Here is a 26798-nt window from a genome sequence, read left to right as displayed (position 1 = left end):
ACAGAGCTGATAGTGGTGTTTCTTGGGAGTGCCAGTACTGTTGGCTTGCCCTGGCTGGGTAGAGGATGCCAAAGCAGGCACCAGTAGCTGACAACTGATTCTTTAGCCGATGACTGAGTGAAAAAGAAAGAATGTCTTACAACTGGCATAAACTGTGCACTGCAAGATACAGGTTTTTCTCAAAGGGGAGTCAAGTGTTCCTAAAATCTTGTGATGTTGCTGTAATGACAAAATTTGTATCAAAGAGTGTGGAGTTTGTTTGTAGTTAGGGGCATTTTTGATTAGGTCTGTGCACAACCTCATGCTATTGTGTTTTTCATGCCAGGAGAAAACAAAAACCTGGCTATAGGTTTAGCTTATCCCTAATCCTAGCAACCACACTGCAGATTTTACCTGGGCTGATCCATATCCCCTTCTGGACCTCTCTGAAGAGAATGGAGAGACTCTAAGAGACTCAGGCTCTTCATATTCTCTGCTCTACCTTCCCTACAATTCAGCGTGTCAGTCGGTTCAGAGTAAATCAGATTGAACACAAAGCCTTTCTTTGAAATACGAAGGTAGCAGAAATTTTATGGAAATTCCCACTTGCTGATCTGGATGCTTGGGGGTGAATTCAGGGCTTCCCTTGCCTCATTTTCAAAGGACTTAAGGACATCGGCGAGACACCTTTTGTTGGCTTTCACCCTTCCCACAGCAGCCCAGAGCTACACTGGGAGAGGGAGTTTTTCCACCCTGAACCAAACCTGAGTGCACTGAGGTTTGAGTGACTAATATCAGTGTACTGTCACCTTGCTGCTCAGCTCAGTGGCAGCTGGGCCAAGCACACTTGGCTGGATCCTATTCCTTCCATGTCAGCACCCCTGCTCAGTTCAGATCTATGAGAGTTTCAGGGGTGCTTGTCAGGAAGGGGGTCAGGTATATGTGCTTGTTATCTTTCTTACTTGGCCTTGAAAACCAGGTTTGGATCTTGGCAAGTGAATCCGTGTGAAAAATTTTGTCAGTTTTGCGGCACCTGGAAGATGTACAGGATAGTTCCCATGAATGAGCAGAAGGTGATTCAAGGCAGTTTTTGCCTGTGTTTAGCTCTAGCTGTGTGAGTGTGCAGGTTTACAGCTTTGCAAACGGCCTAGCCTAAGGCCTCCCATCAGATTTGCCACAGTGTGAGCTGACGACACCAGTCTGCAAAAGGTGATGTTAAATGAGTGACATGTACACAGCACTTGAGAGACACAGTAAGGGAATTCTGAGCAGCGTGTGCTACACAGAACACCCCCTGTGCATGACATGTAATATTTGCAGGCTAGCTTTTAGAGAACAAGTTTCAGCCCATGAATCAGCTGCATTGTTCCCCCAGTGACTGCCAACAGCAACTTCCCATTCAGGGAATGCAACTCCATAGTAAATGCTAAATACAAAAGTCAATATACTCTACACCGGAGTGATGCGGGGAGGGAAATCCGACCAACAAAGTTCCATGCCATCCCCAAGAGAAGTAAAAATGCATAACATCATAGGAAGTCGTATCCTGTATACAGTGCTCATGTCTTCCATTTATTTCCTTCTCCAGAGATCTCTGGTCAGAAGTCTGAGCTGCTGAACCACTGCCCTTCTTTTCTCTGTGTGTAGGCATCACCAATCTATTAAAGGCCCAGGAATCAAAATGTGGTTGGCTTAAGGTTCTAAGTTTGGCATAAGGTAAGTGCATAGGTAAAGCAAAAGCGAGCTACCTGCTCTTAAGAAACAGTAGTTTACTGAGTGTGGCTATATGGCACCATCTGTCCATGAGTTATTTTGCCACCAAACCACAGTAAACACAGTTTGAAGACCCAGGTTCTGAATGTATAAGTGACCAGTAAAAATAAAGCGTAGCCTTTACTGTATGCCCAGCTCAGGAATCAAAGAGCAACATTTCAGCAGACCCCCACCTGCCAGTTAAAATGCAAAAGTTGGGAGAAAAGCGGGTCTGTATTTTTAGCATCTTTACTGCAACACGCCTTCGTGATGCCCTCTGCTGTCCGGCACCTGTGCAGCAACACTTGCATTCCTTTTCCTCAAGAGTGCGCAGTCCTCCTTGTGGTGAGTGTTTGGAATGGAATACTAACTTAGCCCTCAGGTCTTGTACAATTGCAAGAGAGGAGACGAGCAATTAGCAGCGTGAGACTAAAGAGTTATTGCGGAAAGATTCTTTTCCTGGAAAAAGCTGATGCTGAAAAAAGCTGAAGCTTTTCCTGGAGAAAGCAGAGCTGCAAAGTGACGAAACGGCACCAGCAAAACTGTTGGCAGTAAGTATTCTAAAGAATCTTCCTGCTGTGAGGGGAGGAGGCTTTTCCTGTGCTTGCTTGTTGTATGGTGTGATGGGTTGTCCCCAGCAGCTTGAAACAAAGTGCATTTTATTGCCATTTTCATTGGGTTTGATAATATTTCTTGCTGGCAAAGCACAGGGACATGACAGAGCTGAAAGCAATACAGTTATAACTCAATTATATCTCCCTTCCAAGCTCCCATTCCTCACATCCCTCTTTTTGCTTCTGTGTTGCCCTTCCCAGCAGTTTGAGGCTGTCGACTCAGGTTACAGTGTTGAGAAGTGAGAGAGATACAGTGCTGAAATGGAGAGTTGTGACTTCTTCCCTTACCTTTTCAGGTGAGAAGTGTTACTCCGAATCCTTTCAGCAGCATCTGCACATCCTTCTGGAAACCAACATGCAGAGTGGTTTCTCAAGTTGAAAACCAGAAAGGCCATAAGATACACTTTATGTTATATTGGGTCCTGGGGCCTTTTTAACTCTAAAAATGCGCAAGCGATATTGAGAGATCTCTAAAGGACTGTATTTCTTTCCTTTTTGGTTTGCTTTTACTACCTCACGTAGAACGCCAGTGCAGTTATTTGCTGAGATCCATAATAATCTGAAGAAAATCCTGGAAGATGTGTTTCATAGATGCATGCTTCTAGTGGTGTGTAACCACTTCTGCAGAATGTGCCTTACAGATGGAGTTACTGCCGATAATGATGGAATTAGTAGATGTCTAGTAAGCATATAATCTCTAAAAGCTATCAAGATGCAAGGGTAATTAGGAAGGAGACACCTTGTGAGGTGTGGTGACTAACACACATAAAAGGGAAGAAATACTTGCCTTCTAAATGTATGTTCATTGCCCTATGTTCTCCTTAGCTGGACCTGAGCTGTGATGATACAGCACCCTGGCTGAGACCTCGCACCTTCAACAGCTCAGTTTCCTCTCCTCCTGCTGTATAATATGGCAGTTTGGTGCCTCTACACACGTGTCATGGACTGTGGAGAGCCTAGCTGCCTCTGCATGAAATCATCAAGCTTTGTAAGGGAGGAGCTGACAGATGTGCTCCTTGTGGTGGTCCCAGTTAGCACATGAGGTTGGTCAGCTTCTTGCTGATGGAAGACTGTGGCCACCAGCTGGATAGCTGTTTCTTACAGCGCAGGTCAGAGCATTGTTTATTCCTGTGCAAAAAAACAAAGGATACAGTCTGTACTGCAACAAGCACATGCAGTTAACATAGATCTCCAAGGAGAGCCTGTGCTGGGAGAACGGGAAACGGCTATCAAACCTGCAATTTTTATGTAATGATACAGGCTTTACGGAATGGTGTGGAAACAGTGAAGAAACAGTGAAGAAACTTGGCAGACTTGAATAGCTGAGGGCTGTAAGCAGTTACAGAGGACAGTGTGATTAATCACTACCTGAACGGTGATGATGTTCCAGCTAGAATGCGGAGAGTGGCCAGGGAGGGTGAAGCACACTCTCTTAGCAATGCCAGTCGTTCTTTGGCCTCTCTTAAAAAGCTTGTGGTTTCCAGTGAGAGTCGCAGCATTTCATGAACAACTGGAATCCTCCTTTCTTAGCCAGGGTAAAAAAGAATTTGATAAACCACCATTTTTGTCATTAACCTGAGTCAAACTGGATTTCACATGGCAGAGAAGTAGATGATGAGGATTTTCAGAACCTTGATTCCGTTTAATATCTGACATAAAACAAATACTAAAAAGAAGGTTAACACACGGCAGAGCATCACGGTGTCTGTAGAGCACCATGTTACTCTTATTAAATGCTGCATTATGTAATATGTTGCTCCTGGAGAGGTACAAGAATTATTTAGGTGAGAGTGAAATAGAGAAAACAATGGTGACAACCTGTCTCTGGCACTTAGGGTGCACTTGTGAGCACAGAAGGAAAGAGGAAGGAATTATTTTGGCTCAAAAGAAATCCCAGGCGGTTGTCCTGGGGAAGCAGTTTTAGTTGTACCTTGTAAAGTTCAGTGCTGCTAAGCTTTATGTTACCGCCCTGAGATGGTTCATTGCTGAGGACAGGTAAAGATGCTTAATGGATTGAAATGAAGGTCACGGCTTTTCTTGATGCGATGCTTCTCTTAGACAGACCCAGGAAATGGGAGCAGTGGGTACTTTTGCATTAAACCACATCAGACTTGCATTTCCTTTGGTGCTTGCCAGGGCTGTTGTCCAGGTTATCTTTGTGGTTCGTCAACAACTCTTCCCTTTTATATGGCACGCCATCCAAGGATGGGGAATGTTTCTGGAGAAGTAGTACTTCTCCCCTGAGGAGCTAAACTGAGAGTAGTGCTGGTTGCCCTTCCACATGTTGTGGTTGAACCGAGGTTCACAAAATGACTTGAAATTGGTATTTGTTGCGTAACCTTTCTTACTCTCTTGTGGAGTGTCTTTCTGCAGAGCAGGTTGGCTCTTCTGCTGACGGCTTGAGGCCAAATGCTGGAGGTGAAGTAAAGAGCACGGACTCGGAGAGAGTGAAATGGAGTGGAAACTTCAATTCCTGTTTGTCTTGTCATTTTTACTTATTCCATATGCAGTTTGGAGAAACTGTAAACACAGGAGGATGGAAGCAAGCTGCGTACTGCTGCACCACTAAGTGGCTACCTTGAGCAACCAGTGCTGCTTGTGGGCACTTTCCAGTAGCTTTTATTTCCTTGCAATGCATACTCATTCCCTTTTTTTTTTTTTTTGTACTCAGCAGAAATGGGAATATGTGGCATGCACAAGAAGTTGGAGAAGAGCAAAAAGTTGCACAAGTGTGGGAAGGGGATTTTTTACACTTGGAGAGGAAAAAGAGGAGTGTGACTGCTGTGGCTCTGCCACTATGAGAAACGTTTGGATAACTTGCAGGCCAAGACGCTATTGAATCTAGAAGGTAGCTGGAAGCAGAAGCTCTACAGAAGGGTCCGTGGAGCTGCTAGCTTCTGATCCTGCAGTATTTTGTTTCTGTAAAGGACTTTCATCGATCCTTTATAAATAAAGCCAACAAGGTTGGCATGAAGTTGTGGATCTCATTCCTGATGATTCCTCTGTGCCTATGGATGGGGGAAGAGCACTAGAGAGCCAGAGTTAAACAAAAATACCTGCACCTTTGCTACATGTAAGAGACAGCAGGGCATTGTTGGAAGGAGGAATTCAAGAAATTCGAAGGATGAGGGAGGAACTGCAAGGTAGAATTCTTTGATGCTGCTGTTCAGTTCATTTTTGCATCAGCTGTGATAACAGAATGTCTTCCTGGGGACCACGACTGCCTCAGTGATCTGTGGACAGCGCCAGCTTGGGTGGGAATGTTGATCTGCTGTAGGATAGGAAGGAGGGGTCTGGACAGGCTGGATCAATGGGCTGTGGCAAATTGTGTGAGGTTCAACAAGGCAAAGTGCCAAGTCATGCACTTTGGTCATGACAACCCCATGCGATGCTGCAGGCTTGGGAAAGAGTGGCTGGAAATCTGTTCGGTGGAAAAGGACCTCCGGGTGTTGGTCAACAGCCAGATGAACATGAGCCAGGTTGTGCCCGGGTGGCCAAGGCCAGTGGTATGCTGGGTTGTACCTGCCTGAGGTTACATACATCTGCAGTATTCCTCCCTGCTTCCTATTCCTGTACCCCTTCTTGAATGAATTAGTGATACAGGTGAACCTGAGGGAGCACTGTATTTAGTAAGTGCTAGTCAGGTTATATAGAATTATAAAATATGATTCTATATGCAGTCTTTAATGTCTGTTTAATTTTATATGCAGTATTTAATCTCAATACTCATATGCAGAATTTAATCTCTTTTTTCTTCTTTCTGAAGGAAAAATGTTGTTTTCAGAATGCTGGGCTATGTTTGTTTTGCATGTCAAGGTTTGGGCAGTGGGGGAGCCACAGGGGCGGTTTCTGTAAGAAGCTGCCAGAAGCTGTCTCATGTCCGGTAGAGCCAATGCCAGCCGGATCCAAGAAGGACCGACCGCTGGCCCAGGCTGAGCCCCCCAGCGAGAGTGGTAACACCTCTGGGATAACATATTTCAGAAGGGGAAAAAGTTACTGCACAAGAGCGGATGCAGCCAGAGAAAGGATTGAGAATATATGAGCAAAACAGCTCTGCAGATAGCAAGGTCAGTGCAGAAGGAGGGGAAGGTACACCAGGTGCTGGAGCAGAGGTTTCTCTGCAGCCCATGAAGGTCCATGGTGGAGCAGATACCCACCTGCAGCCCGGGGAGGACCCCATGCCAGGGCAGGGGGATGCCTAAAGGAGACAGTGACTGCTGGGAAGCCTGTGCTGGAGCAGGCTCCTGGCAGGACCTGTGCCCCTGTGGAGAGAGGAGCCCAGCTGGAGCTGATCTGCTGCAGGACTTGTGACCCTGTGGAGGACACACGCTGGAGCAGTCTGTTCCTGAAGGATTGCACCCCATGGAACAGACCCACGCTGGAGCAGTCTGTTCCTGAAGGATTGCACCCCATGGAACAGACCCACGCTGGAGCAGTCTGTTCTGAAGGATTGCACCCCATGGAACAGACCCACGCTGGAGCAGTCTGTTCCTGAAGGATTGCACCCCATGGAACAGACCCACGCTGGAGCAGTCTGTTCTGAAGGATTGCACCCCATGGAACAGACCCACGCTGGAGCAGTCTGTTCTGAAGGATTGCACCCCATGGAACAGACCCACGCTGGAGCAGTCTGTTCCTGAAGGATTGCACCCCATGGAACAGACCCACGCTGGAGCAGTCTGTTCCTGAAGGATTGCACCCCATGGAACAGACCCACGCTGGAGCAGTCTGTTCTGAAGGATTGCACCCCATGGAACAGACCCACGCTGGAGCAGTCTGTTCTGAAGGATTGCACCCCATGGAACAGACCCACGCTGGAGCAGTCTGTTCCTGAAGGATTGCACCCCATGGAAAGGAACCCACGCTGGAGCAGTCTGTTCCTGAAGGATTGCACCCCATGGAAAGGAACCCACGCTGGAACAGTCTGTTCTGAAGGATTGCGCGTTGTAGAAGGGGCCCACACTGGAGCACTTCATGAAGAACTGCAGCCCATGGGAAGGGGGGCCTGTCTCTGATGAATGGGACCCCACGGTGGAGCAGGAAAAGAATGTGAGGAGTGTTCCCCCTGAGGAAGAAGGATCAACAGAGACAACATGTGGTGAACTGACCACAGTCCCCATTCCCTGTCCCCCTGAGTCTTGGTAAGGCAGAGGAGGTAGAGAACTGGGGAGTGAAGTGAAGCCTGGGAAGGAGGGATGGGTGGGGGGAAGGTGATTTTAAGATTTGGTTTTATTTCTCCGTTATCCTGCTCTGATTTGATTGGTAGTAAATTAGACTGACTTCTTTAGTTGAGTCTGCTTTGGCCTTAATGTTGGCTGCTGAGTGATCTCCCTGCCCTTACCTCAGTCCGTGAGCCTTTTGTCGTACGTTCTCTCCCCTCTCCAGCTGCAGAGGGGAGCGATAGAGCAGCTTTGGTGGGCAGCTGCCATCCAGCCAGGGTCAACTCACGACATGGCATAATTTGAAAGTAGATGAGGCTTGGAATGCACAGCAGAGGCACACCGTGCTCAGCTCCACCCAACCCCTCGCACCAGGGCGTTGTGCCAGGTGAGGGCAAGTACATTGGTGCAGGAGCAGTGATGGGCCTGTGCTGGTGAATGTCCATGGAACCCATGGGTCAGGCAATCACACAAATGGAGCAGGTGTTGCACATGGTAAGAAATGTGCATCCTCTCAGGACACTTCTCCATGGCTAATTTTTGTCATCGATATGATCAGCACATTGTCCTTGGTCACTGTTCACTGAAACACTCCAACAGGTTAATGAGTACCTGGACTCTGAAACTACAGGACTGGGGACAGGCACAGCCACAGCCAGTGTGTGTTTCTTAAGCAGCTTGCACAACGGCATGTTTTAATGTGTTAACTGGGCTCTTCCGAGTGTCACCAAAGTAATCCAAAGTAAACCTTCGTGTTCTCACTGCATCCCTGCTGCTATGAATTCAAGAGCCACTCTTCCCTTTTCTCTTTGGAGCTGCAGTATCCGTGGGAGCAGCGGGTTTGGAGGGCAGCTTCCCAGAGAGGTGGAAAGAGGGAACACCTTCCAGCCAAGGCTTTTGCCTTCTTCCCGTGATGTTGAGGACAACCCTAGGGAGGGTATGAAACGGGTGGAGAAGAGTGTGACAAAGGAGTAAGGGAGACAAAAGCACTATGAAGAGTGAGGTTTCAGCAGGTGGCTGGTTTATTTTCATTCTGGCACTTTGACTGACTAAGGGGTGGGACTCTGAGCTGGGAGGCTTGGCTAAAAGGTCAGGGCAGCGCACTTGCAGGAGCACTTCACAAGACCAGCTTCCAGTGCCTGGACAGGATTTGGGGTATCAGCAAGCTGACTGCTTAGCAGCTGACTGAATTCTCGGCTCAAGGATTCGGTGGTGGCAGGGTTTGAGACAGACACACTGGTCAACATGAGCACGGCAGGCAAAGTAAGGACAAGTTTCTATTAGAAGTTTCTTTCCTGCAGCTGAGTAGTGCATGTGTAAATGCAGTTTCTTTGCTGGGACACCCTTAGTTCTGGTGCTATAGCACAGATGAGAGTTTAGGAGGAAGCTGGTGCAGGAGAGCAGCCCTTACCTGCAGGCCACTGTACTCTCCTCTGAAATGGTTTTACATAAGAAAGAAGATAAAATATAAAATGAAGAACATTACTTGTTTACTTATTTATTTATTTATTTAAGAACTTGAGGTAAGAGCACCAGGATAAGAATAACCTTCCCCAGCATTAGTAAACTATTTTTAACCCCTGATTGGACAGTTTGAAACGTGATGCAATGTAGTAAGTGTTCAGATCAATGTATTTATCAGCTCCAGCAGTTTCTATTCTGAGATCCCGCGGTGGTTTAAGCTATTTTTAGCTTCTTTATTATTCATATCAGCTTGTTTTCAAAAAAACCCCATGGTTAATATTGTGTTACATTTTGGGGTGTAATTGTGATGATGTTAGAACAGTCATTAAATTTCAATATGTGCATAACAACTCTGGAGCTTAAGGTAATGATGATCCAAAGTAAGTATTATATGCATCAGTATGAGCGTATGTATCAGTACTGAGCTGGGACTGAAATGAGTATTTGCATCTTTGCTAGAAAGTGAGAAGAGAGATGTAGGTGAATTCCACTGCTGAAGACAGTATATGTTGCTTCTTGCGCTACCTGAGAGATCCTAACTTGGAGACATGCAGGCAAGGTCGATGGACAGGAACCCAGAACCTAGGAAACGACTGAAGGCCTGTGCCTTGCTGTAATGTGCCTTAAGAAAGTATGGGGATCGGTACTGCTGTTACTGCCAGCTGTCTTCACTATTTTAAAGCCACACAAAACAAGAGGGGACAAAAAATAAATGCTCTCTTTAAGATACCACAAACGCAAAATAACCTGTAGTTCACTTGTAGGTAAATTCACCAAGTTTGGGGTTTTTCCCTGTAGTTTTCTTCCTCCTCCCCTGAAATATGAGCTGGCGTTTCACATGCAGAAATATACGATTCTGTCTGTGTGGTGACTTGCAAGTGCCATTCCCTTTTTCTTTGCTCTGTTTGCAGATTATTAAATGCAAAGCAGCAGTAATGTGGGAAGCCAATAAACCATTTTCTATTGAGGAAGTGGAAGTTGCCCCACCAAAAGCGCACGAAGTTCGCGTAAAGGTACTAAAAAATAAAAATCAAAACACCTATTATTCTGTCTTGCTGTTTATCAGGATCAGTTCTATAGATTTTTAGGATCCAGTCAGAAGACATTCAATAGCTGAGAAGTTCGTATTCAGTAGTTACTATTCAGTAGTTACTATTCAGTAGTTACTATTCAGTATTCAGTAGTTACTATTCCTGTGGAATATGCTTCAAATCCTGAATTTGATCATGAGGGTCTTTTTAAAAAGAAGAAAAGACTTGTTAGGATTAGGTTTTCAGTTTTCTAAGACATTTGTGCTTCTGATGGGCTGAAGAAATCACAGCACAAGGCAAAGATCTGATTCTTCTGTAGTATGGAGCAAGAATTTCTCTTTTACTTTGAGTCTGTGCTAGGAAATAGCTCAGTAGGGTGGGAGCTTCATTTTTCAACTGGGTGCTGAGCATCTCTCACATTTCAGGACCTTTCTCAGTGGGATTCAGCAGCTGTTTTTATTTTAGAGCAGTTTCAAGTGTTAGACCAGTGAGAAGAACCCTCTCGTGGGGTTGACAACTCCATTTGTCAGAACAAAAGCTGTACAGACATACCTGAATGTTTCAAAAGAAATACTGCTACTGTGCTACCTGCAAGAAAAGGCAAATGTGATATAAAATACTATGTATAGCCTCAATTTTTGTATGTATGACATATACGTATATTTAAAATACATAAATAACATATAATAATTAAAATGTAATTATGTATGATGCTATGCCATTGTATAACATGTATTTTATGTAACATATCTCTTATATATTGTAATATCATCTGAAATAAGGAATAGAAAATATATATAATATTTCTAGGTTTATAAATACTATTTGATGGTTAATTTATATTTACTTGATATGATAATCTTTCTACAATATTGCAACCTTTTTCTATTTATGTATGTATCTATAAATATTGAAATATTTTATTGCATTCTGTTCTTCATATATGATTACATTGCTAGAACTTGGGTCCTGCCAGATAATCAATGAGACTTCCTACGGAGCTCAGTAGTGCAGAGCAAACATTCCCAAAGGAGCCTTGCTTTGTAGATTAAAGGCTAACGCAACCCATGAAAATCATGAATCATGCAAACTAAAGTGTTTTCCCTGTAGTTATTATGTGTATATGTGATTTTGGAAGGAAGCAAATCACTTCTCCAAAGGTATGATACCATTTCACTTCCACATATGACATGACGTAGTTAAATGCTGACATATTCTTGTCTTTCTTCTAAATCAGATGGTGGCCACAGGGATCTGTCGCTCTGATGACCATGTGATAACTGGTGAACTGGTTATGCCTTTTCCAATAATTCTTGGGCATGAAGCTGCTGGTATTGTGGAGAGTGTTGGGCAGGGAGTAACCTCAATCAAACCAGGTGTGAAACAGCACTGAACACAAACTCTCTGCTGATTCTCCTATTTCCTGACACTCCTGTCTAAGTCAAAGATGATTACATGCATAAGTGCTTATATTGCAGAGGAGAAAATGTTCCAACTCTGATTTTCTTCAAGGCTATCTTAAACGATGCTACATGGTGTCTACACCTTTTTGTGTTACCATTCTTGATTTATTTTCAGATTTTCTATTCAATTTCTTTGGTTTTGGGAAAAACATCTGCAGCTTGCTTTCTACCTACGTCATGGGATTAAGAACAGATTCTTTGCTCTTTGACACAGAAAATCAGCTATTACAGGTTCTCTAACCCCAGTTTATACAGCTCATCTCAAGAGTAAGTCAAAGCAAAGCACTAGTCAACATGTCAAAACACTTTCTTTCCATTCTCCTAACAGTCAAATAACCCACTGACTTCAGTAGACCCGAGCTCAGGTCTGTGTGTTCCATTACTTCATTTCAAAGATATCAGGGCATGACTGGGGTGCCCACCCTGCTGCAGGCTTTGCTTTTGCTTTGCACAGTACCAGTGCAGGTGAGACAGCACTGCTCACTGAGAGCTGGGTTGCTTTGAAGAGGACACTTCTCTGGACCAGCTGCTCCTCTCCCTACGATCCCTTGGAACCACAGTGGGTAGAAAGAGAAGTTAGTGAAAGATGCTGATGTTCCTCCAACTGCTGCAAGATGAGACAGCATTTCTGTACATCTGTGTGGAACCAAACAGACTCTAATAAGGACTAAATTATTAACAGAAATTATGCAGTGAACAAAATCTGCACAGTAGTGCTTGATTTTATCCAGGCAGTTTGTTACAATACCTAAGTAGTTCATTTTTAACACCTCCGTATTCCCAGTGCCTTTGTACTGACAACAGATATGTAGTCTGTCCAAAGCAGGTTGGTAAGTGAGATAAGAAAAAATTTTACTTGGCCTTTCTGCTTTAGCTCCAAACAAATATGTATATTGCAAATTTCAGTGACAGCTCTAGCTGCTTTTTCTCTTCCATCTGGCTTCATAAATCACTCTATTGTCTAATTCTAGCTGCCACGTGTTTCCGGGTGAAACAGCAGGCCTGAACACACACAAAATCATGTTTCTTGGCTGTTGCTTAGTTTACACCTTCAAGTTCTAAAAAGGACTCCCAAGATGTGCAAAGTTTCTTTGACAGAATGATTACTAGGCCTGTGTCACAGTTCTAAGTTAGCTGAGGGCCGGGGCAGAGGGGGAGCGTTTCATGTTCTGTGGGTATTTTCCATGTTTTAGTGGTAATCAAAGATTTCCCTTGCTTTTCAATGTGTCAAGGATTAGCTACATTTTAGAGCTGCCAAATCACAAATTGATCTCTGTTAGGGGTTACCTGTTTAGAGATTATGAGGGATTTACCACACATCATTGCTGTGGAAAAGGCATAGCAGTAAAAATTGCACTGGGAAGCTGTGTGCTATTTTGTCCATCATGTAAGAGTGCTAGAGAAAGAGAGATGTCTTATCTTGTGTGTGTCACTGCTTCTCTGACAAACATTTTACCTGCTTTACTCCAATGCAAGAGTAAAATAGGAAAGAGACTCAAGAGGGTTGGTAAATTAATGCTCAATTTCCCATTCTCTGTATGCGCAATTTACAGCCGTGTTATCTTGGCCCTCCAATCTCCTGTTGCAGTGGGTGCCAATTTTTATCTCAGTTTCTTTACCTGTGTATTACTATTTTCCTTTCAAGTAGAAGATGCAATAAACTGCTGAATGAGTACTTCGGGAATGTCAGTAGCTAACGGAGTTCTATGACATAGCTCAGATTCAGTTCTGTGAAAGACACCAGGAGGTTTGTGTATTGAAATCAGTTGTCATAACTTTGCCCTGGTTACGTTCTTTCTGACAGAGAGAGATGGTGTATCCTCCACGGGCAGCAGAAGGCAATAAAACCAACACTGCACTCCTAGCACACATTTGCTTAGGGATTAAATACATTTGCTCCATGTTTTTATGTACATGCTTCTTTTTTGCCTTTTTAAATCCTGTTATTACTGTATTATTTCTAGGAGATAAGGTTATTCCAGTCTTTGTGCCATACTGTGGGGAGTGCAGCTGCTGCTTAAGCACCAAGAGTAATCTGTGCATCAAAGCTAAGTGAGTTTTCCTTGGTCACCTACAACCCTTATTTGACTTTCTATTTATACAAAGCTGATCACACTCAATGGATTTCACTTGCCATCATTTCTGTTCATCTTTCAAACAGCCTTTTTCCGGGTACTGGATTAATGCCTGATGGCACCACTAGATTCACCTGTAAAGGAAAAGCAATTCACCATTTTATTGGTACCAGCACCTTCACTGAATACACAGTACTGCATGAAACTTCTGTAGCCAAAATCGATTCTGCTGCTCCTCTGGAAAAAGTTTTTGTAATTGGCTGTGCATTTTCAACTGGTTATGGGGCTGCTGTGCAGACTGCCAAGGTAAGTATCATGGTGGGTGTTTCTGGTAACTCATGACGGCCTATTCAGGATTGTATGGATTGTATGGCCTGCATGTGGGGTATCAGCAGAGCAGCCAGGAGGTGTAGACTCTGTTGCAGAGTTCAGGATGGAAGGAAGATACTTGTGTTTTGCCTACTTCAGTTTCTGTGTCTCTAAGGTACTGAGAAGCCTTCAAATCAAAATCCAGTAAAAATGCATATTACCATCTGTTAATTTTTCTCTCATGGCTTTATTACCCCTAGAAAAAACATTACAAAGGAGATGATTTGTTTTATTGTAACTGGAATCTAGGAAGCCTATATTTGCAACACTCAGAAATCGTAGCAATACACAAATGTGACTTTTACAGGTGTCATTGTCTCCAGTGGCACTACAGATTTTAACACCACTGGAATATAAAGCGTTGTAGAAAAAAAAACATGTCTCTGAACCTAAAGCTTGAGAAGAGTGATGAAAATCTGGTCTCAGAAATGTATTTTAGGGACAATTTATCTTAGTCACATGTAGGATTATAACAGTATAGCTGGCTGCTGCACTAGTAGGCATGGATGTGCAAATTCCTTCTCAGCAGGTAATCTCTAAATTACAAGAAGTAGCTTAACTGAAAACATGTTGGTAGTAAGAAAAAGCATTGTACTTTATAGACTGTTAGAGTATGGCATGTTTGTCTGGGTATTACAGGTGGAACCAGGCTCCACCTGTGCCATCTTCGGCCTTGGAGGAGTTGGCCTCTCTGTTATCATGGGCTGCAAGGTGGCTGGAGCTTCCCGCATCATTGCTATTGATATCAATAATGACAAGTTTGCCAAGGCCAAAGAACTGGGAGCCACAGACTGCGTCAACCCTAGAGATTTCAAGAAGCCTATTCACGAGGTGTTGATCGAAATGACTGGCCAAGGTGTGGACTACGCCTTTGAGGTTGTCGGCCATATCGAAACCATGGTATGCAACCAAAAGATGTCATCAAATGAGGCATTAGTGTGTTAGGTCTGTCTTTGCTAACCCAGTAAGCACCAAGGTTGAGGAGCTGAGAGCCACTGGCAAAGTGTCAGGCTACCTTCAAACCTCGTATGTCCAGCTGTCTGCCATTGAGATGCAGGGGCATGCTCAAAACCTTAGGGCAGAGAACTTGAGCATAGTCCCGTGGCCTAACCAGGGTGGCTAAATTTCACATAGCCCACTGTCTGCTTTCCAGCAGTGGCTTATCGCTGATGTCTAAGACAAAATGGGGAGGGAGAGCAAAGCTAGGACATAGCTAACCCCTGACAACAAACACAACGGTGTGAGCAGATTCAATGGACACTGTTTGATGTGGTTTCAGTTACAAAAAGTGAATTGCAAGCAGAGCCCTGAGAGGAGGAGGAATGCAAACTTGGGCCTCAGCGGCAAATCTTGTGTGACTGTGGGTGTCCCTCTGTTCCCAATGCAGACCTCAGCCTTGGCCTGTTGCCATTACAACAGTGGAGTCAGTGTGATTGTGGGAGCGCCTCCTGCAGCACAGAAGATCACTTTTGACCCCATGCTCATCTTCACTGGTCGCACCTGGAAAGGCTGTGTCTTTGGAGGTAAGGGCTTGGAAAGAAGTGATTTAACTGGCTTGGGAAACTTGCAAGTTACCTGGAATGAAATAGCATATGTATAAATTCATTGCTTAGGTTGTCCTACTGGAAGTAATATTGATGGCTGTTTTGCTGACAAAGAAGCACAAAGGGAACTAGTTATGGAAACTGTTAGTTAATGGTGAGAGAAAGAGAGAGAAAACCAGAGATGGAGGTGGGAGAGAAGAGACAGAGGAAGAGTAGAAGACAAAAAGATAGGAAAAAAAATAGTGGGGAAGCGGAGAAGGGAAATAAAGGGGGCAAATGAGAAAAAAAAGAAGTGAGGGAGAAAGAAAGGTAGAAGGAGAGAGGAAAATGAGAGGGAGGGGAGGGAGGAGAAGAGATAAAAATAGAAAAGAAAAAACAGATAAGGAGAAAGAAAAGGGAAAGATAAGAGAAATGGACAAAGGAAGATAAAGCTTGGCAAGCCCAAGCTCGCTCAACACAAAGCTGAAGGCCACCGAAAACTTGGCTCCAGCAGCAGGTTTTCTCACTCCCAGCCACTTCCTCTTATGTATTCAATAGACACCTGAATAGAACAGCAGAGACAAATCAGGTTCCTCTGGAAGGACATCTGACTGAGACAGTTTTATCTAGTACTGCTTGAAAGAAAAAAGAGGCATATCTACCCCATGCCCCCCATAGTTTTGATCAGTCAGTCCAGTTTCCAGTTCCCAACGTGGATGTCCCCACTCTGGCTTTTGTATGATGTGTGGTTTAGTGAGCAGCAGACGTCAACAGACAAGTTGGAACAGTATTTAATGTGGGGAAAAGTTTGGATTCTGTAAAGATTAAAATTTTTAGAGGTCTGCCACCAGTAAAGCACTTATTGGGCTTGTTGTATGTAGAACAGCTGCACTTCAACCCATGTTTTCTGCTGGCCCTCTGTGTTACAGGGGTAAAGACATGCTGCAGCATTTCATCATGCTGTTCTCTTATTGAAAGTTTACCTAAAACTTTAAGCTGCCAATGGGTTTATGTATTTCCCAAGCCTTTAATGTTTCATTTTGCATTATCTGTGGGTTTTTTCAGGCTGGAAGAGTAAAGATTCAGTCCCTAAACTGGTTGCTGACTACATGAAGAAAAAATTTGTTCTGGATCCATTAATAACTCATAGACTTCATTTCACTAAAATCAATGAAGGAATTGATCTGCTAAGGACAGGGAAGAGGTAAACCATGTTTAATTGTAAAAGTTCTGTATAAATAACCTAAAGCAGCTGTATGGTAACGCAGAGCGTGACTTCACGGTGGAGAAGGGGAACGGCAGCACACTACATCCCTTAATCTTGCCCAGTATGGTTCCCTGGGTTGCAGTTGTAGTGATACAGGCAGCAAAGCTTCAGCTTTGGAAATACATTGAGCCCTGTCTTTCCTTGTAGAGGAATTTTCACATTTTAGTTTGAACAAAGACACTGGGTGGCAGAGGAAGAAAAGACCCCAGCAGTGAGGAAGTCTGTGCTCACTACCTGTTGGAAAAGAGCACACAAACAAGGGAGCTTGGGAATGCCAAGCTGTGGAGTGCCAGGGTCAAATGCGTCACATCTGAAGAAACCTCTTAGGCTGAGGAGCAGGAGCACAGAAATAGACAATATTGACTAGAAGAGCAAGTCACCATTCCTGTGGTGAATTACAGTCCCAGTGCAATTAGTCCTAAAGTCACTGGGTAGTTTACCCTGAATTCTGGGGCTTTTCACGAAAGAAAGTGCTTGATGTATACAAACATTGCAAACTCAGAATTTAGCTCTCATGCCTTCCTCAAATCTTGTGAGAGTTCAGCTCAGGCTCTGTTTTCATGGAGTGTTGAAATTGGAAATATTGTTTGCCAGAGACATTTGACAAGATTTGCATGGGAATAACTGGAAATTCTCCTTGGCGGAAGTGGGAAATACATGTGTGTACCTCAGTGCGTGTGGGGACTACCCTTTTTGTAAGGTCTAGCTGTGTATAACTTACGCAGTCTGGAGAATTACATTCACGTTTTCTTTTCATTGTCATTTGCTGGCAGTTATTTTAGGTGTTGCTTGCTCTAAATGTATAAAGCATGTAAGAAAAGAATTTAGCCGCTGAGGTTTGTTCTAAGGTTCTACCTACACAGCACGCATGTCATTTTTTGGCTGTCCTTATTTTAGATGAGCTGTAAATGCCAGTTTTAGGTCTAGTGTAGCAAACGGGAAAGCCATGAGGACAGAGACGCTATCAGCTTTGCTAAAAGACTGGCAGTCCACCTGAAGACGGAGGCCTGTTGCAGCTGACCATCATCACTAGAAGAAACACTTCAGTGTTTCAACACAGAACGAGCTGTGCCACTCAGAGGTTACCCTTAAGAGCCATTCGTAACTGCAGAGACGTGTGTCAGCCCCACTCTGAGGACTTCCCAGGCTCTGTCTGGTGATGAGTTGCCAGGAGCCCCGAGTTCATGACTGAAGGCTATGCAGTTTTGCATGAATGTTGTTCTCCGCAGCACAGTTTGCACATCTGCTTTGCAGTGGTGCTGCAGTGGGGGCTGGGGTGGGCAAGGAGGGAGTACCCTGGCTGACAGCATTAGCCTGCATTAGCAGAGAAAACAGCAGTGTTTTTCTGATGTTAGCCCAGGGGCTTATCTACTGCCACTAACTTGTCCCTTTATATTGCAGTATTCGCACTGTCCTGGTGTTTCAGGATTCCTAATTGTTAACAGCAGATGGCTTAGCACCAGTACAAACTTCATTATCCTCTAGTACAACTGGTATGAAACACAAGCCAAGATGTTTCTGAAAGGTCCACCACGTCCCCTCGGAATAAAAGGATCAAGCTCAAACGCCAGACTTCAAGCACAGTGTTCATAAATGAAATAATCTTTTCTTCTGCCTCTTTCTACTGATTCTTGCTTTAAATCCTCTTTACACAGAAGAAATTGTGCTGCAGTTTTCCTCTAATGGCGTATTATGAATGACAGGACTTGCTGCTGTCACAGGTGTTAGAAAAGGTTTGGATTTTTTAAATGGCCTTTAATACGCACTCTTTTAATAACAGCAAAATGAAGGGCCTTTATAACACTGTGGCTCAGCACAGTAAAACTTTAGTCAGAACTGTGTGTCCATCCTGAATGATTTTAGCATTCCATTACTTGACAGGCAAGGAAATTACTGCAGAGATTAAAAATCATGGGGACCTTGCATTTGAATTAAAAATTTCAGTTAAGGATATTTCAGTAAATCAAAGACTTACAGCCTGAAGAATGTCTCACCACCAAATTAACACTTCCAGGCATCTCATATGAAACTGCTGTGGTGCTGTTCTGTGGTGGTGTTCTTCTGCTTGGTTGCTTTTACCTTTGTATCTCTTTCTTAGGAATGTTCTAGTTGTTTTACCAGTATAGTTTGAGATCTTTGGCCAATTTATACAAGTGCCTCTGGTGCTTGGGAGACAATGTGAAGAAATATGAACGTGCATCAAGTATTGTTATTTGTTACCATTAAATAAAGAGGCAGTGTGTTAACCTTTAAATGTAAATACAGAGTAAATGGGAAGAAACACGTGACTGGTAACAGTTTGCACGTAGTAGAACACAAAGCATCTTACTGCTTTCTGCGTTTGCAGCGAGGAAACAGGAGAAGAGGCTATTTCTGTCTTTGGTATATGTGATCAGCATTGACTTATCTCTTGAAGTTCTACTCAGAGCTTGCAGGCTCTCGTGGGCATGGTGGCTGGGCAGCAAAGCCTGTGAAGCAAGGGGACTGTGTGCTAATGATGACTGACGTGCTTATGTCACCAGAAAGAGTCCTTGAGCAGCCCAGCTGGGTTAATGGTTTGGGGATGAGTTCACCCAGAGATTAGACTTTAACAGAAGATCCTTAAACACGTGTATGTATAAAACTCCGTTCACGCAGCAGTTCAGACCCAAACTTCAGTCATTTGTTTCTGTGGGGTTACCTGTGCAGTCAGGGGCAAAGACTTTGTCTGGCCCATAAAGTAATTCCTTTCACATGCAGTTCAGTTGAAGAGTTCTCCTCTCTTTGAAAGCAGGTTGTGTGAGAACCAACAGTGTGAATGGGATCACTGTTCAAAGCAGAATGAGACGGGATTTAATTCCACTTCATGTCATCAGATGTCATCTGTGGTAGCATGGATTCAGTACAAAGAAAAGCTTAATAATATTTCAATTTTCAGAGTATTTTAGCAAAATGTTTTCTGTGGAGGCCAAGCTACTTTATTGTATATTTAAGTCCTAAATTAAACAGAAGCCAAAGGAAGGCTGTTTTAACCTAGCTTGTGAGGACAGAAAGAAGGAGTATGGAGAGGTAAAGTACCCTCCATATGCCAGATAAAAGCTTTTTCCAAGGCGTTCTCTACTGCATTAAGGGTAGAGGGTATAACAGCAGTCTTGAGGGTAGAAGAATAAAACCAAAAATATTGCCAGGGGATAAAGTACAAGAAATCTCCTCGCCTCTGTCCTCTTCAGGATCATGCAAAGCCCATCTCTGTTGTTGCAATCTGCAAAGCATAGTAAACACCTACTGTTAGTCCCTCCTTGGCATCAGCTTAGAGTATATGGTAAGTCCATATAGATTCTAGCTGGTTGCCAAATTACACAGAACAACCATGTGCATTCGGTATTTTAATGTGTGGCATTTGTTTCCAGATTAGCAATGGGAAGGACACATTGCTCTTTGGAGTGGTTTCTATTACTCAGCTTATCCATTTCAGCTCCAATTCTATTTTAATCCTTTTTACTGCTCAGTTTCCTTAAAATAACAAAAAGAGCATCTCTTCTAGAATATAAATGCAAACTCAGCAGTCTAAAACTACCATCAATAAAACATCCGTAGGTTTATGCAAGGTACATTTTAACCCAGAAAAATATTTACTTCTCTGCCCTAGCAAAGAGTTTGTATGGGCAATGAGCCCATACATGAGATTGCAAAAATCCAAAGGAAAACAATGGGCTTGCTCCACAACAGATACGTGAAGCATCAGAGTAGGAAACATTGTTCTCCACTGATTCTCACATAGTGTTAGAGCTTAGTGTGGAAAGAACCCAATACTGAACAGACCGTCATTTCAAACATTTAAATAATTTATTTAAATAATATAAAGTATTTAAAGTTTTCTGTTTGTGACTCTGTACTGTTTTCTTAAGAGATGACAGTCACACTCCATTTCTCATTAAGTGTTCCCTTGGCAGGTCTTCATGTTGTAGAAGTAACACAAATATCAATCAACCTTTGCTTCTAGAACCATGTAAACTAGCACTATGCAGAAGTAACGTACGATGTGAATAATCCTTTGGCATTTATTTTCAGTCAGATACTCTGAGCTCACACTTACACAAATGTTACGAGAGCCCTGTCAAATGCACCAGCGGGACATCAGTGTTTTAAATGCAACCTAGTTCCCATAAAAATCCAATATATCGTGAGATTCTTCTCATTTACACCACTTTAGTGAAACTGTTGGTGATGTGCACCTCTAGCAATATCATTCATATAAATGAAATGGTAAGCAAATAGATCTCTTATGATGCTGATCAAACGTGTGGGGTTTAAACATCCCATGACTTTTTCAAAACCCATAATCTGCTATGCATAAAATAACAAGACTACTGAAGTAACAAACTCATCTGAAAGCAGAGCTTCAATGGTTCTGGAGAGACCAGGTAGATTAGCTTTTTTTCCCAGTGCAGGATCAACAGTTTGTATCATTGCTGAGAGACAACTTGTGCTCAAAGGCCTCCAATAATCATCTATTCTATTACCATTTCAAACTGTATTATACTGTCAAAGTTAATCTCCTCAGAGAGACTAAATATCCCGTTCAAATGTATAGCTACTTTTCATGCTTCTCAACACGCTATTTTATAACCTTTGTCCTTCCCACTGTGAAGCGTTACTTTTCATCTTGCCAACTGTATTCCTGTTTCCACAGCCACTATGGTATTTGTCTTTCCTCTATCCTCAAACAGCAGGATATTGCTAACTCACTTTGGCATCCACTGTTCTGTGCAGACTCTTTTCCTTCTGCAGAACTGGTTTTTACTTGTCACTTGCCATTCTATGGTGATCACTTCACTCACCTGCACCCCAGTTTTTGAAAGCATTCTGCCAGACTGTCAGGATCATTTTCTAATCCCCTCTTTCAGTGTGCTTTTCACCCTCCTGCTATCTGCACATCTAATGAGTGTACTCTGCTCCAACATGAAAGTCACATAGTAGATGACTCTACTATGGATCGTGCCCAACAGCTTTCGGGAGAGGAAAACATGAGATACATTTCAAAACAGGGTGTTGATCTACATGTTTGTTTTAGCCAATATACCGTGCACTGAATTTCTCAAATGTACCTAGTAAAATACAAAAGGAGAAACTCTTTTTCCACTATTCTATTTACACCCTAACTGGAACGCTTGTTGTTCCATGTTATGTCCGCTGTACTCAGCACTTGTGAGGATGCACCTCGAATCCTGTGTTTGGTTCAGGGCCCCTCACTACAAGAAAAACATTGAAGTGCTGGAGTGGGTTCAGAAAAGGCCAACGAAGCTGGTGAAGGGTCTGGAGCACAGGTGTGATGAGGAACGGCTGAGGGAACTGGGGGTGTTCAGTCTGGAGAAGAGAAGGCTCGGGGGGGACCTGATCTCTCTCTACAACTACCTGAAAGGAGGTTGTAGTGAGGTGGGGGTTGGTCTCTTCTCCCAGGTAACAAGTGATAGCACAAGAGGAAATGGCCTCAAGCTGCTCTGAGTGAGGGCTGGATTGGAGATTAGGAACAGTTTCTTCCTCGAGAGGGTGGCCATGCATTGGAACAGGCTGCCCGGGGCAATGGTGAAATCAATGTCCCTGGAAGTGTTCAAAAACCGCGTAGATGTGGCCCCTCAGTGACACGGTTTAGTGGTGGACTTGGCAGTCCTGGGGTAATGGTTGGACTTGATGATCTCAAAGGTCTTTTCCAACCTAGCAGATTCTATGATTCTGTATCAGTAGCAGTATCTGGTAGAGAAAATTTAGTGCAGTTCGGCCACCGACTCTTTTGGTGTTGACACCACTCCCATGCCGCCTAGTTAGCACTGCTGCCTGAACCTCTTTCCTTTCCCCATACAAACTTCTAGCACCTCTGTCCCCCATTCCTCATAAATCATTACCAAATACGTTGTTTGTTTAAATATTCTGTCAGCAATGTGTAGAGGGAAGCCATGTGACTCGCCTTCTCTTTAAATTACTGAAGATCTTACTATCATTTGTTTCAGAAGAGATTTATTCCCCCCCCCCCCCCCCCCAACCTCAGAAACTAGATTTGCAACTCAGGAAATCTGCAGATCTAGAGACAGAAGAAGATTTGGTTGGTCTCATTATTTAACAAATTTATTTGATATTTAACAAATACGCATTAAGAATTAGCATGTATTTAAACAAGTGCAGCTCACACATATGGGATGGTTAGCACTGAAAGGTAGCAAGGGACGGCAGGTAGTCCCTTATTATTTGAAGCATTTTATACAAAGCAGTAGATAACTTTGTTATTACCGTGTAACATACGTGGACGTGGTTCCATTTTTGCAAATGCTGTTGGACTTTTAATATATTTTCAGCACCAAGTTCCACGGAATATTACAGCACAACCGTGCAAACTCTTCCGCAGAGAACAGGGTTGTCACTGTGAGCAGGTCATTCTGTGAGCAGGTCACTGCCCCTCTCAGTGCTGAACATTGGACCCAAAACTCTATAATGCCTTTTGATCTCTTTCGAGCAACTCTTATCTCAGTCCATAGCCCTTTGAGCTTCTGGAAACCCCTCAGCACGATCAGCAATTACACAACACCACATGAATACACAAATGAGCTATCAGAGGTTAACAAATTCCATCTGCTCCGACAACCTACAGTAGCTTCTGCACACAGAACTCACTCTGGCCTGCAATGAAAATTACCTGTAATTCTCCTAGCTACCTTTTAAACTTAAAACAATAAGACTGCAGGTGATGAGATAACACCAAGATAACTTCTTCAAGGTTACAGTGGAGTGCTAGCAACTTCCTACGGAGAAAACGTTGTAAGAAGTTCCTCCCAATAAATAATGTTTCCCTAATACTGCATGTGTCTGCACAGCCTTAATTTTATAGTAATGACAAGTCTCAGAGAAAGTAATCAATTAGCCCCGAAACTCTGTAACGAACACAAACACATAACTAGATCTGTGCGGGATTGGGACTAAACCCCAAATTCCTTCTTGAAGGAAATCTAAACCTAGATGAAACAAAATCGCTATAAAATAACCCTGCCTTAAGTCAATTGTAACTTGAACTGTACCAGTTCCTTTGAACTGTTGCTATTTATCCACCATGTATAAAATGATACATCTTCCTTTTCCAGGTTAAGTAAAAGTGGCTCATCCACCTGAGTAAAGGCTGGTAATTGGTGTCATTTTGGCACATCATGATTTGAAGTCCATTGGTGTCCCTATACACTGCCAGAGCCCTTTGGTGGTGTGGCAGCCAAGTGTCCTTAGTGACACCACTTTTTGTTAGTTTGTTTATAATTTATAATTCATACACTTCATGACACAAGATCTTACAATCGACCGTACCTCAGTTTACAAAGGTATGCGGTATATTTACTTATGTGAGAAGTGTTCTACTTGATAAGCAGCAAGTGACTTTTTCCTGTTGGGAAATGGAGAGTCCTAATTTAACTAGTAGCTTGCAATTGTCTTGATGCCATTTTCCACTTACCCCTAAGTGAAATCCCATAAATTTAATAGCTTTGGCACTAGCTAGTTCTTGAACTTGATCTTTTCAGTTGTAGTATTTCTTTACTTTTTCTGCTGCTGCATCCTCCAAAGATGTAGGTGTAGGACCTTGCACTTGGCATGGTTAAACTTCATAAGGTTGGCATCAGCCCACCTCACAAGCGTGTCGAGGTCCCTCTGGATGGCATCCCTTCGCTCCGGCGTATCAACCGAACCACACAGCTTGGTGTCATCAGCAAACTTGCTGAGGGCGCACTCAATCCCACTGTCCATGTCACCAACAAAGATGTTGAACCAGACCGGTCCCAACACCGATCCCTGAGGGACACCACTCGTTACCGGTCTCCAGCTGGACATCAAGCCATTGACCACAACTCTTTGCGTGCGGCCATCCAGCCAGTTCTTTATCCACCAAGTGGTCCACCCATCAAATTGATGTCTCTCCTATTCAGAGACAAGGATGTCATGTGGGACAGTGTCGAACGCTTTGCACAAATCCAGGTAAATGACGTCAACTGCTCTGCCCCTGTCCATCAGTTCTGTAGCCCCATCATAGAAGGCCACCAAATTGGTCAGGCAGGATTTGCCCTTAGTGAAGCCATGCTGGCTGTCACCAAGCACCTCCTTGTTTTTCATATGCCTTAGCATGCCTTCCAGGAGAATCTGCTCCAAGATTTTGCCAGGCACAGAGGTGGGACTGACTGGTCTGTGATTCCCCAGCTCATCCATTTTCCCCTTCTTGAAAATGGGGGTTATATTTCCCTTTTTCCAGTTGTTCAGGAACTTCACCTGACTGCCATGATTTTTCAAATATGATGGCCAGTGGCTTAGCAACTTCATTCACCAGCTCCTTCAGGACCCACGGATGGATTTCATCAGGTTCCGTGGACTTGTGCACGTTCAGGTTTTTAAGATGATCTCAAACCAGATCCTCTCCTACAATGGGCCTAAGGTCTTCATTCTCACAGTCCCTGCGTCTGCCTTCCAAGTCTTTGGTGGTGCAGTCAGAGCCTTTGCCAGAGAAGACCGAGGCAAAGAAGTCATTGAGAACCTCAGCCTTCTCCAAATCCTGGGTAGCCAGTTCTCCCGATATATTCCAGAGGGGGCCTGCGTTGTCCTTAGTCTGTCTTTTATTCGCAATATACCTATAGAATCCCTTCCTGTTATCCTTAACATCCTTAGCCAAGTTTAATTCTAACTGGGCCTTAGCCTTCCTCACCTGGTCCCTAGCTTCCTGGACAACATCCCTGTATTCTTCCCAGGCCGCCTGTCCCTGCTTCCACCTTCTATAAGCCTCTTTTTTCCTTTGAATTTTCCTCAGCAGCTCCTTATCCATCCAAGGAGGTCTCCTGGCCCTCCTGCTGCACTTCCTTCTAGTTGGGATGCAACACTCCTGAGCTTGGAGCAGGTGATCCTTGAATAACAACCAACAGTCTTGGGCCCCCCTGCCCTCTAGGGCTGTATCCCATGGAACCTTACTAAGCAGGTTTCTGGAGAGGCCAAAGTCTGCTCTCTTGAAGCCCAGGGCAGTGAGATGGCTGCACGCTCTTCTCACTGTCCTGAGGATCTCGAATTCGACCAGCTCATGTTTGCTGCAACCAAGGCTGCCCTGGAGCGTCACATTTCCAACAAGCCCTTCCCTGTTGGTGAGCATGAGGTCAAGCATGGCACCTCTCCTTGTCGGCTCCTCTATTACTTGCAGAAGTAGTCTTCCACACAATTGAGGAACCTCCTGGATTGCTTGTGCCAGGCCATACCATCAAGAGATATCATCAAGAGATATCGTAATACCGTATCGTAAAGAGATATCTCTATTATCTGCATACTACCTGTTACTATATGTGAAGGTGAGTGGGAGATGCTTCAGTGGCTCTGAAGGGGGTAGGGGTCCATGGAAAAGAGGCTCTGTATTGTTTGGGGGTGGCTGTTGCGCAGGAGTAACTTCTGATAGAGTGGGGAGTTGGGAAGGTCTGTTGTTTCCACTGCATGCTCGCAGTTGTTTTTCTTCTCTGGACGTCTGTTTCTCAGTGCTGAGAGGAGACATTCTTTCTCCCTTTCTGGAAAACATTTTGAAAAAGAAAGCTGTCTATTACAAAGCTAGGCTTAGGATTATGTTAGACTGGTTTGGCTTTGTTCCATGTGCAGCTACGAGTACAGAAGCACATCTACTCTGTAGCAAAGAAGCCTCCCTGGACAACTCGTTGAACAGCAGAGACTGTTGCTTTGGAAGTTTCTTCTTCCTTCTTCTGTAAGACTATTCTTCACCCACTCCTCCAGTAGAATTACAAGCAACAGTAAATGTTCATAGTATTAGAGCTGGCCGGAATGGCTTTGTTAAAATGGTAACATACTCTAGGACTGACTTGTGTTGCCTCTGTGTGCTTCAGAAGGGACACAGAGCTGATAGTGGTGTTTCTTGGGAGTGCCAGTACTGTTGGCTTGCCCTGGCTGGGTAGAGGATGCCAAAGCAGGCACCAGTAGCTGACAACTGATTCTTTAGCCGATGACTGAGTGAAAAAGAAAGAATGTCTTACAACTGGCATAAACTGTGCACTGCAAGATACAGGTTTTTCTCAAAGGGGAGTCAAGTGTTCCTAAAATCTTGTGATGTTGCTGT

The 26798-nt window shown here is 43.8% G+C and overlaps 1 protein-coding gene across 1 annotated transcript; it reads left to right on the top strand.

Moving 5' to 3' along the window:
• Nucleotides 1–8749: 8749 nt before the first annotated feature.
• On the top strand, nt 8750–18131 carry LOC308231299 (alcohol dehydrogenase 1-like; the record flags this gene model as incomplete). Its single annotated transcript, XM_080636514.1, has 9 exons — nt 8750–8767; nt 9880–9981; nt 11237–11375; nt 13427–13514; nt 13624–13843; nt 14546–14806; nt 15294–15429; nt 16495–16633; nt 18098–18131. The coding sequence occupies 9 exons, from the start codon at nt 8750–8752 to the stop codon at nt 18129–18131; spliced, it is 1137 nt and encodes a 378-aa protein (XP_080492640.1).
• Nucleotides 18132–26798: the final 8667 nt, after the last annotated feature.

This window comes from Psittacula echo (genome assembly GCF_963264785.1).
Source record: "Psittacula echo genome assembly, chromosome: 1".
NCBI lineage: Eukaryota > Metazoa > Chordata > Aves > Psittaciformes > Psittacidae > Psittacula > Psittacula echo.
The sequence above is the reverse complement of the archived record's forward strand: the minus strand, read 5'-3'. Positions and strand labels throughout refer to the sequence as shown.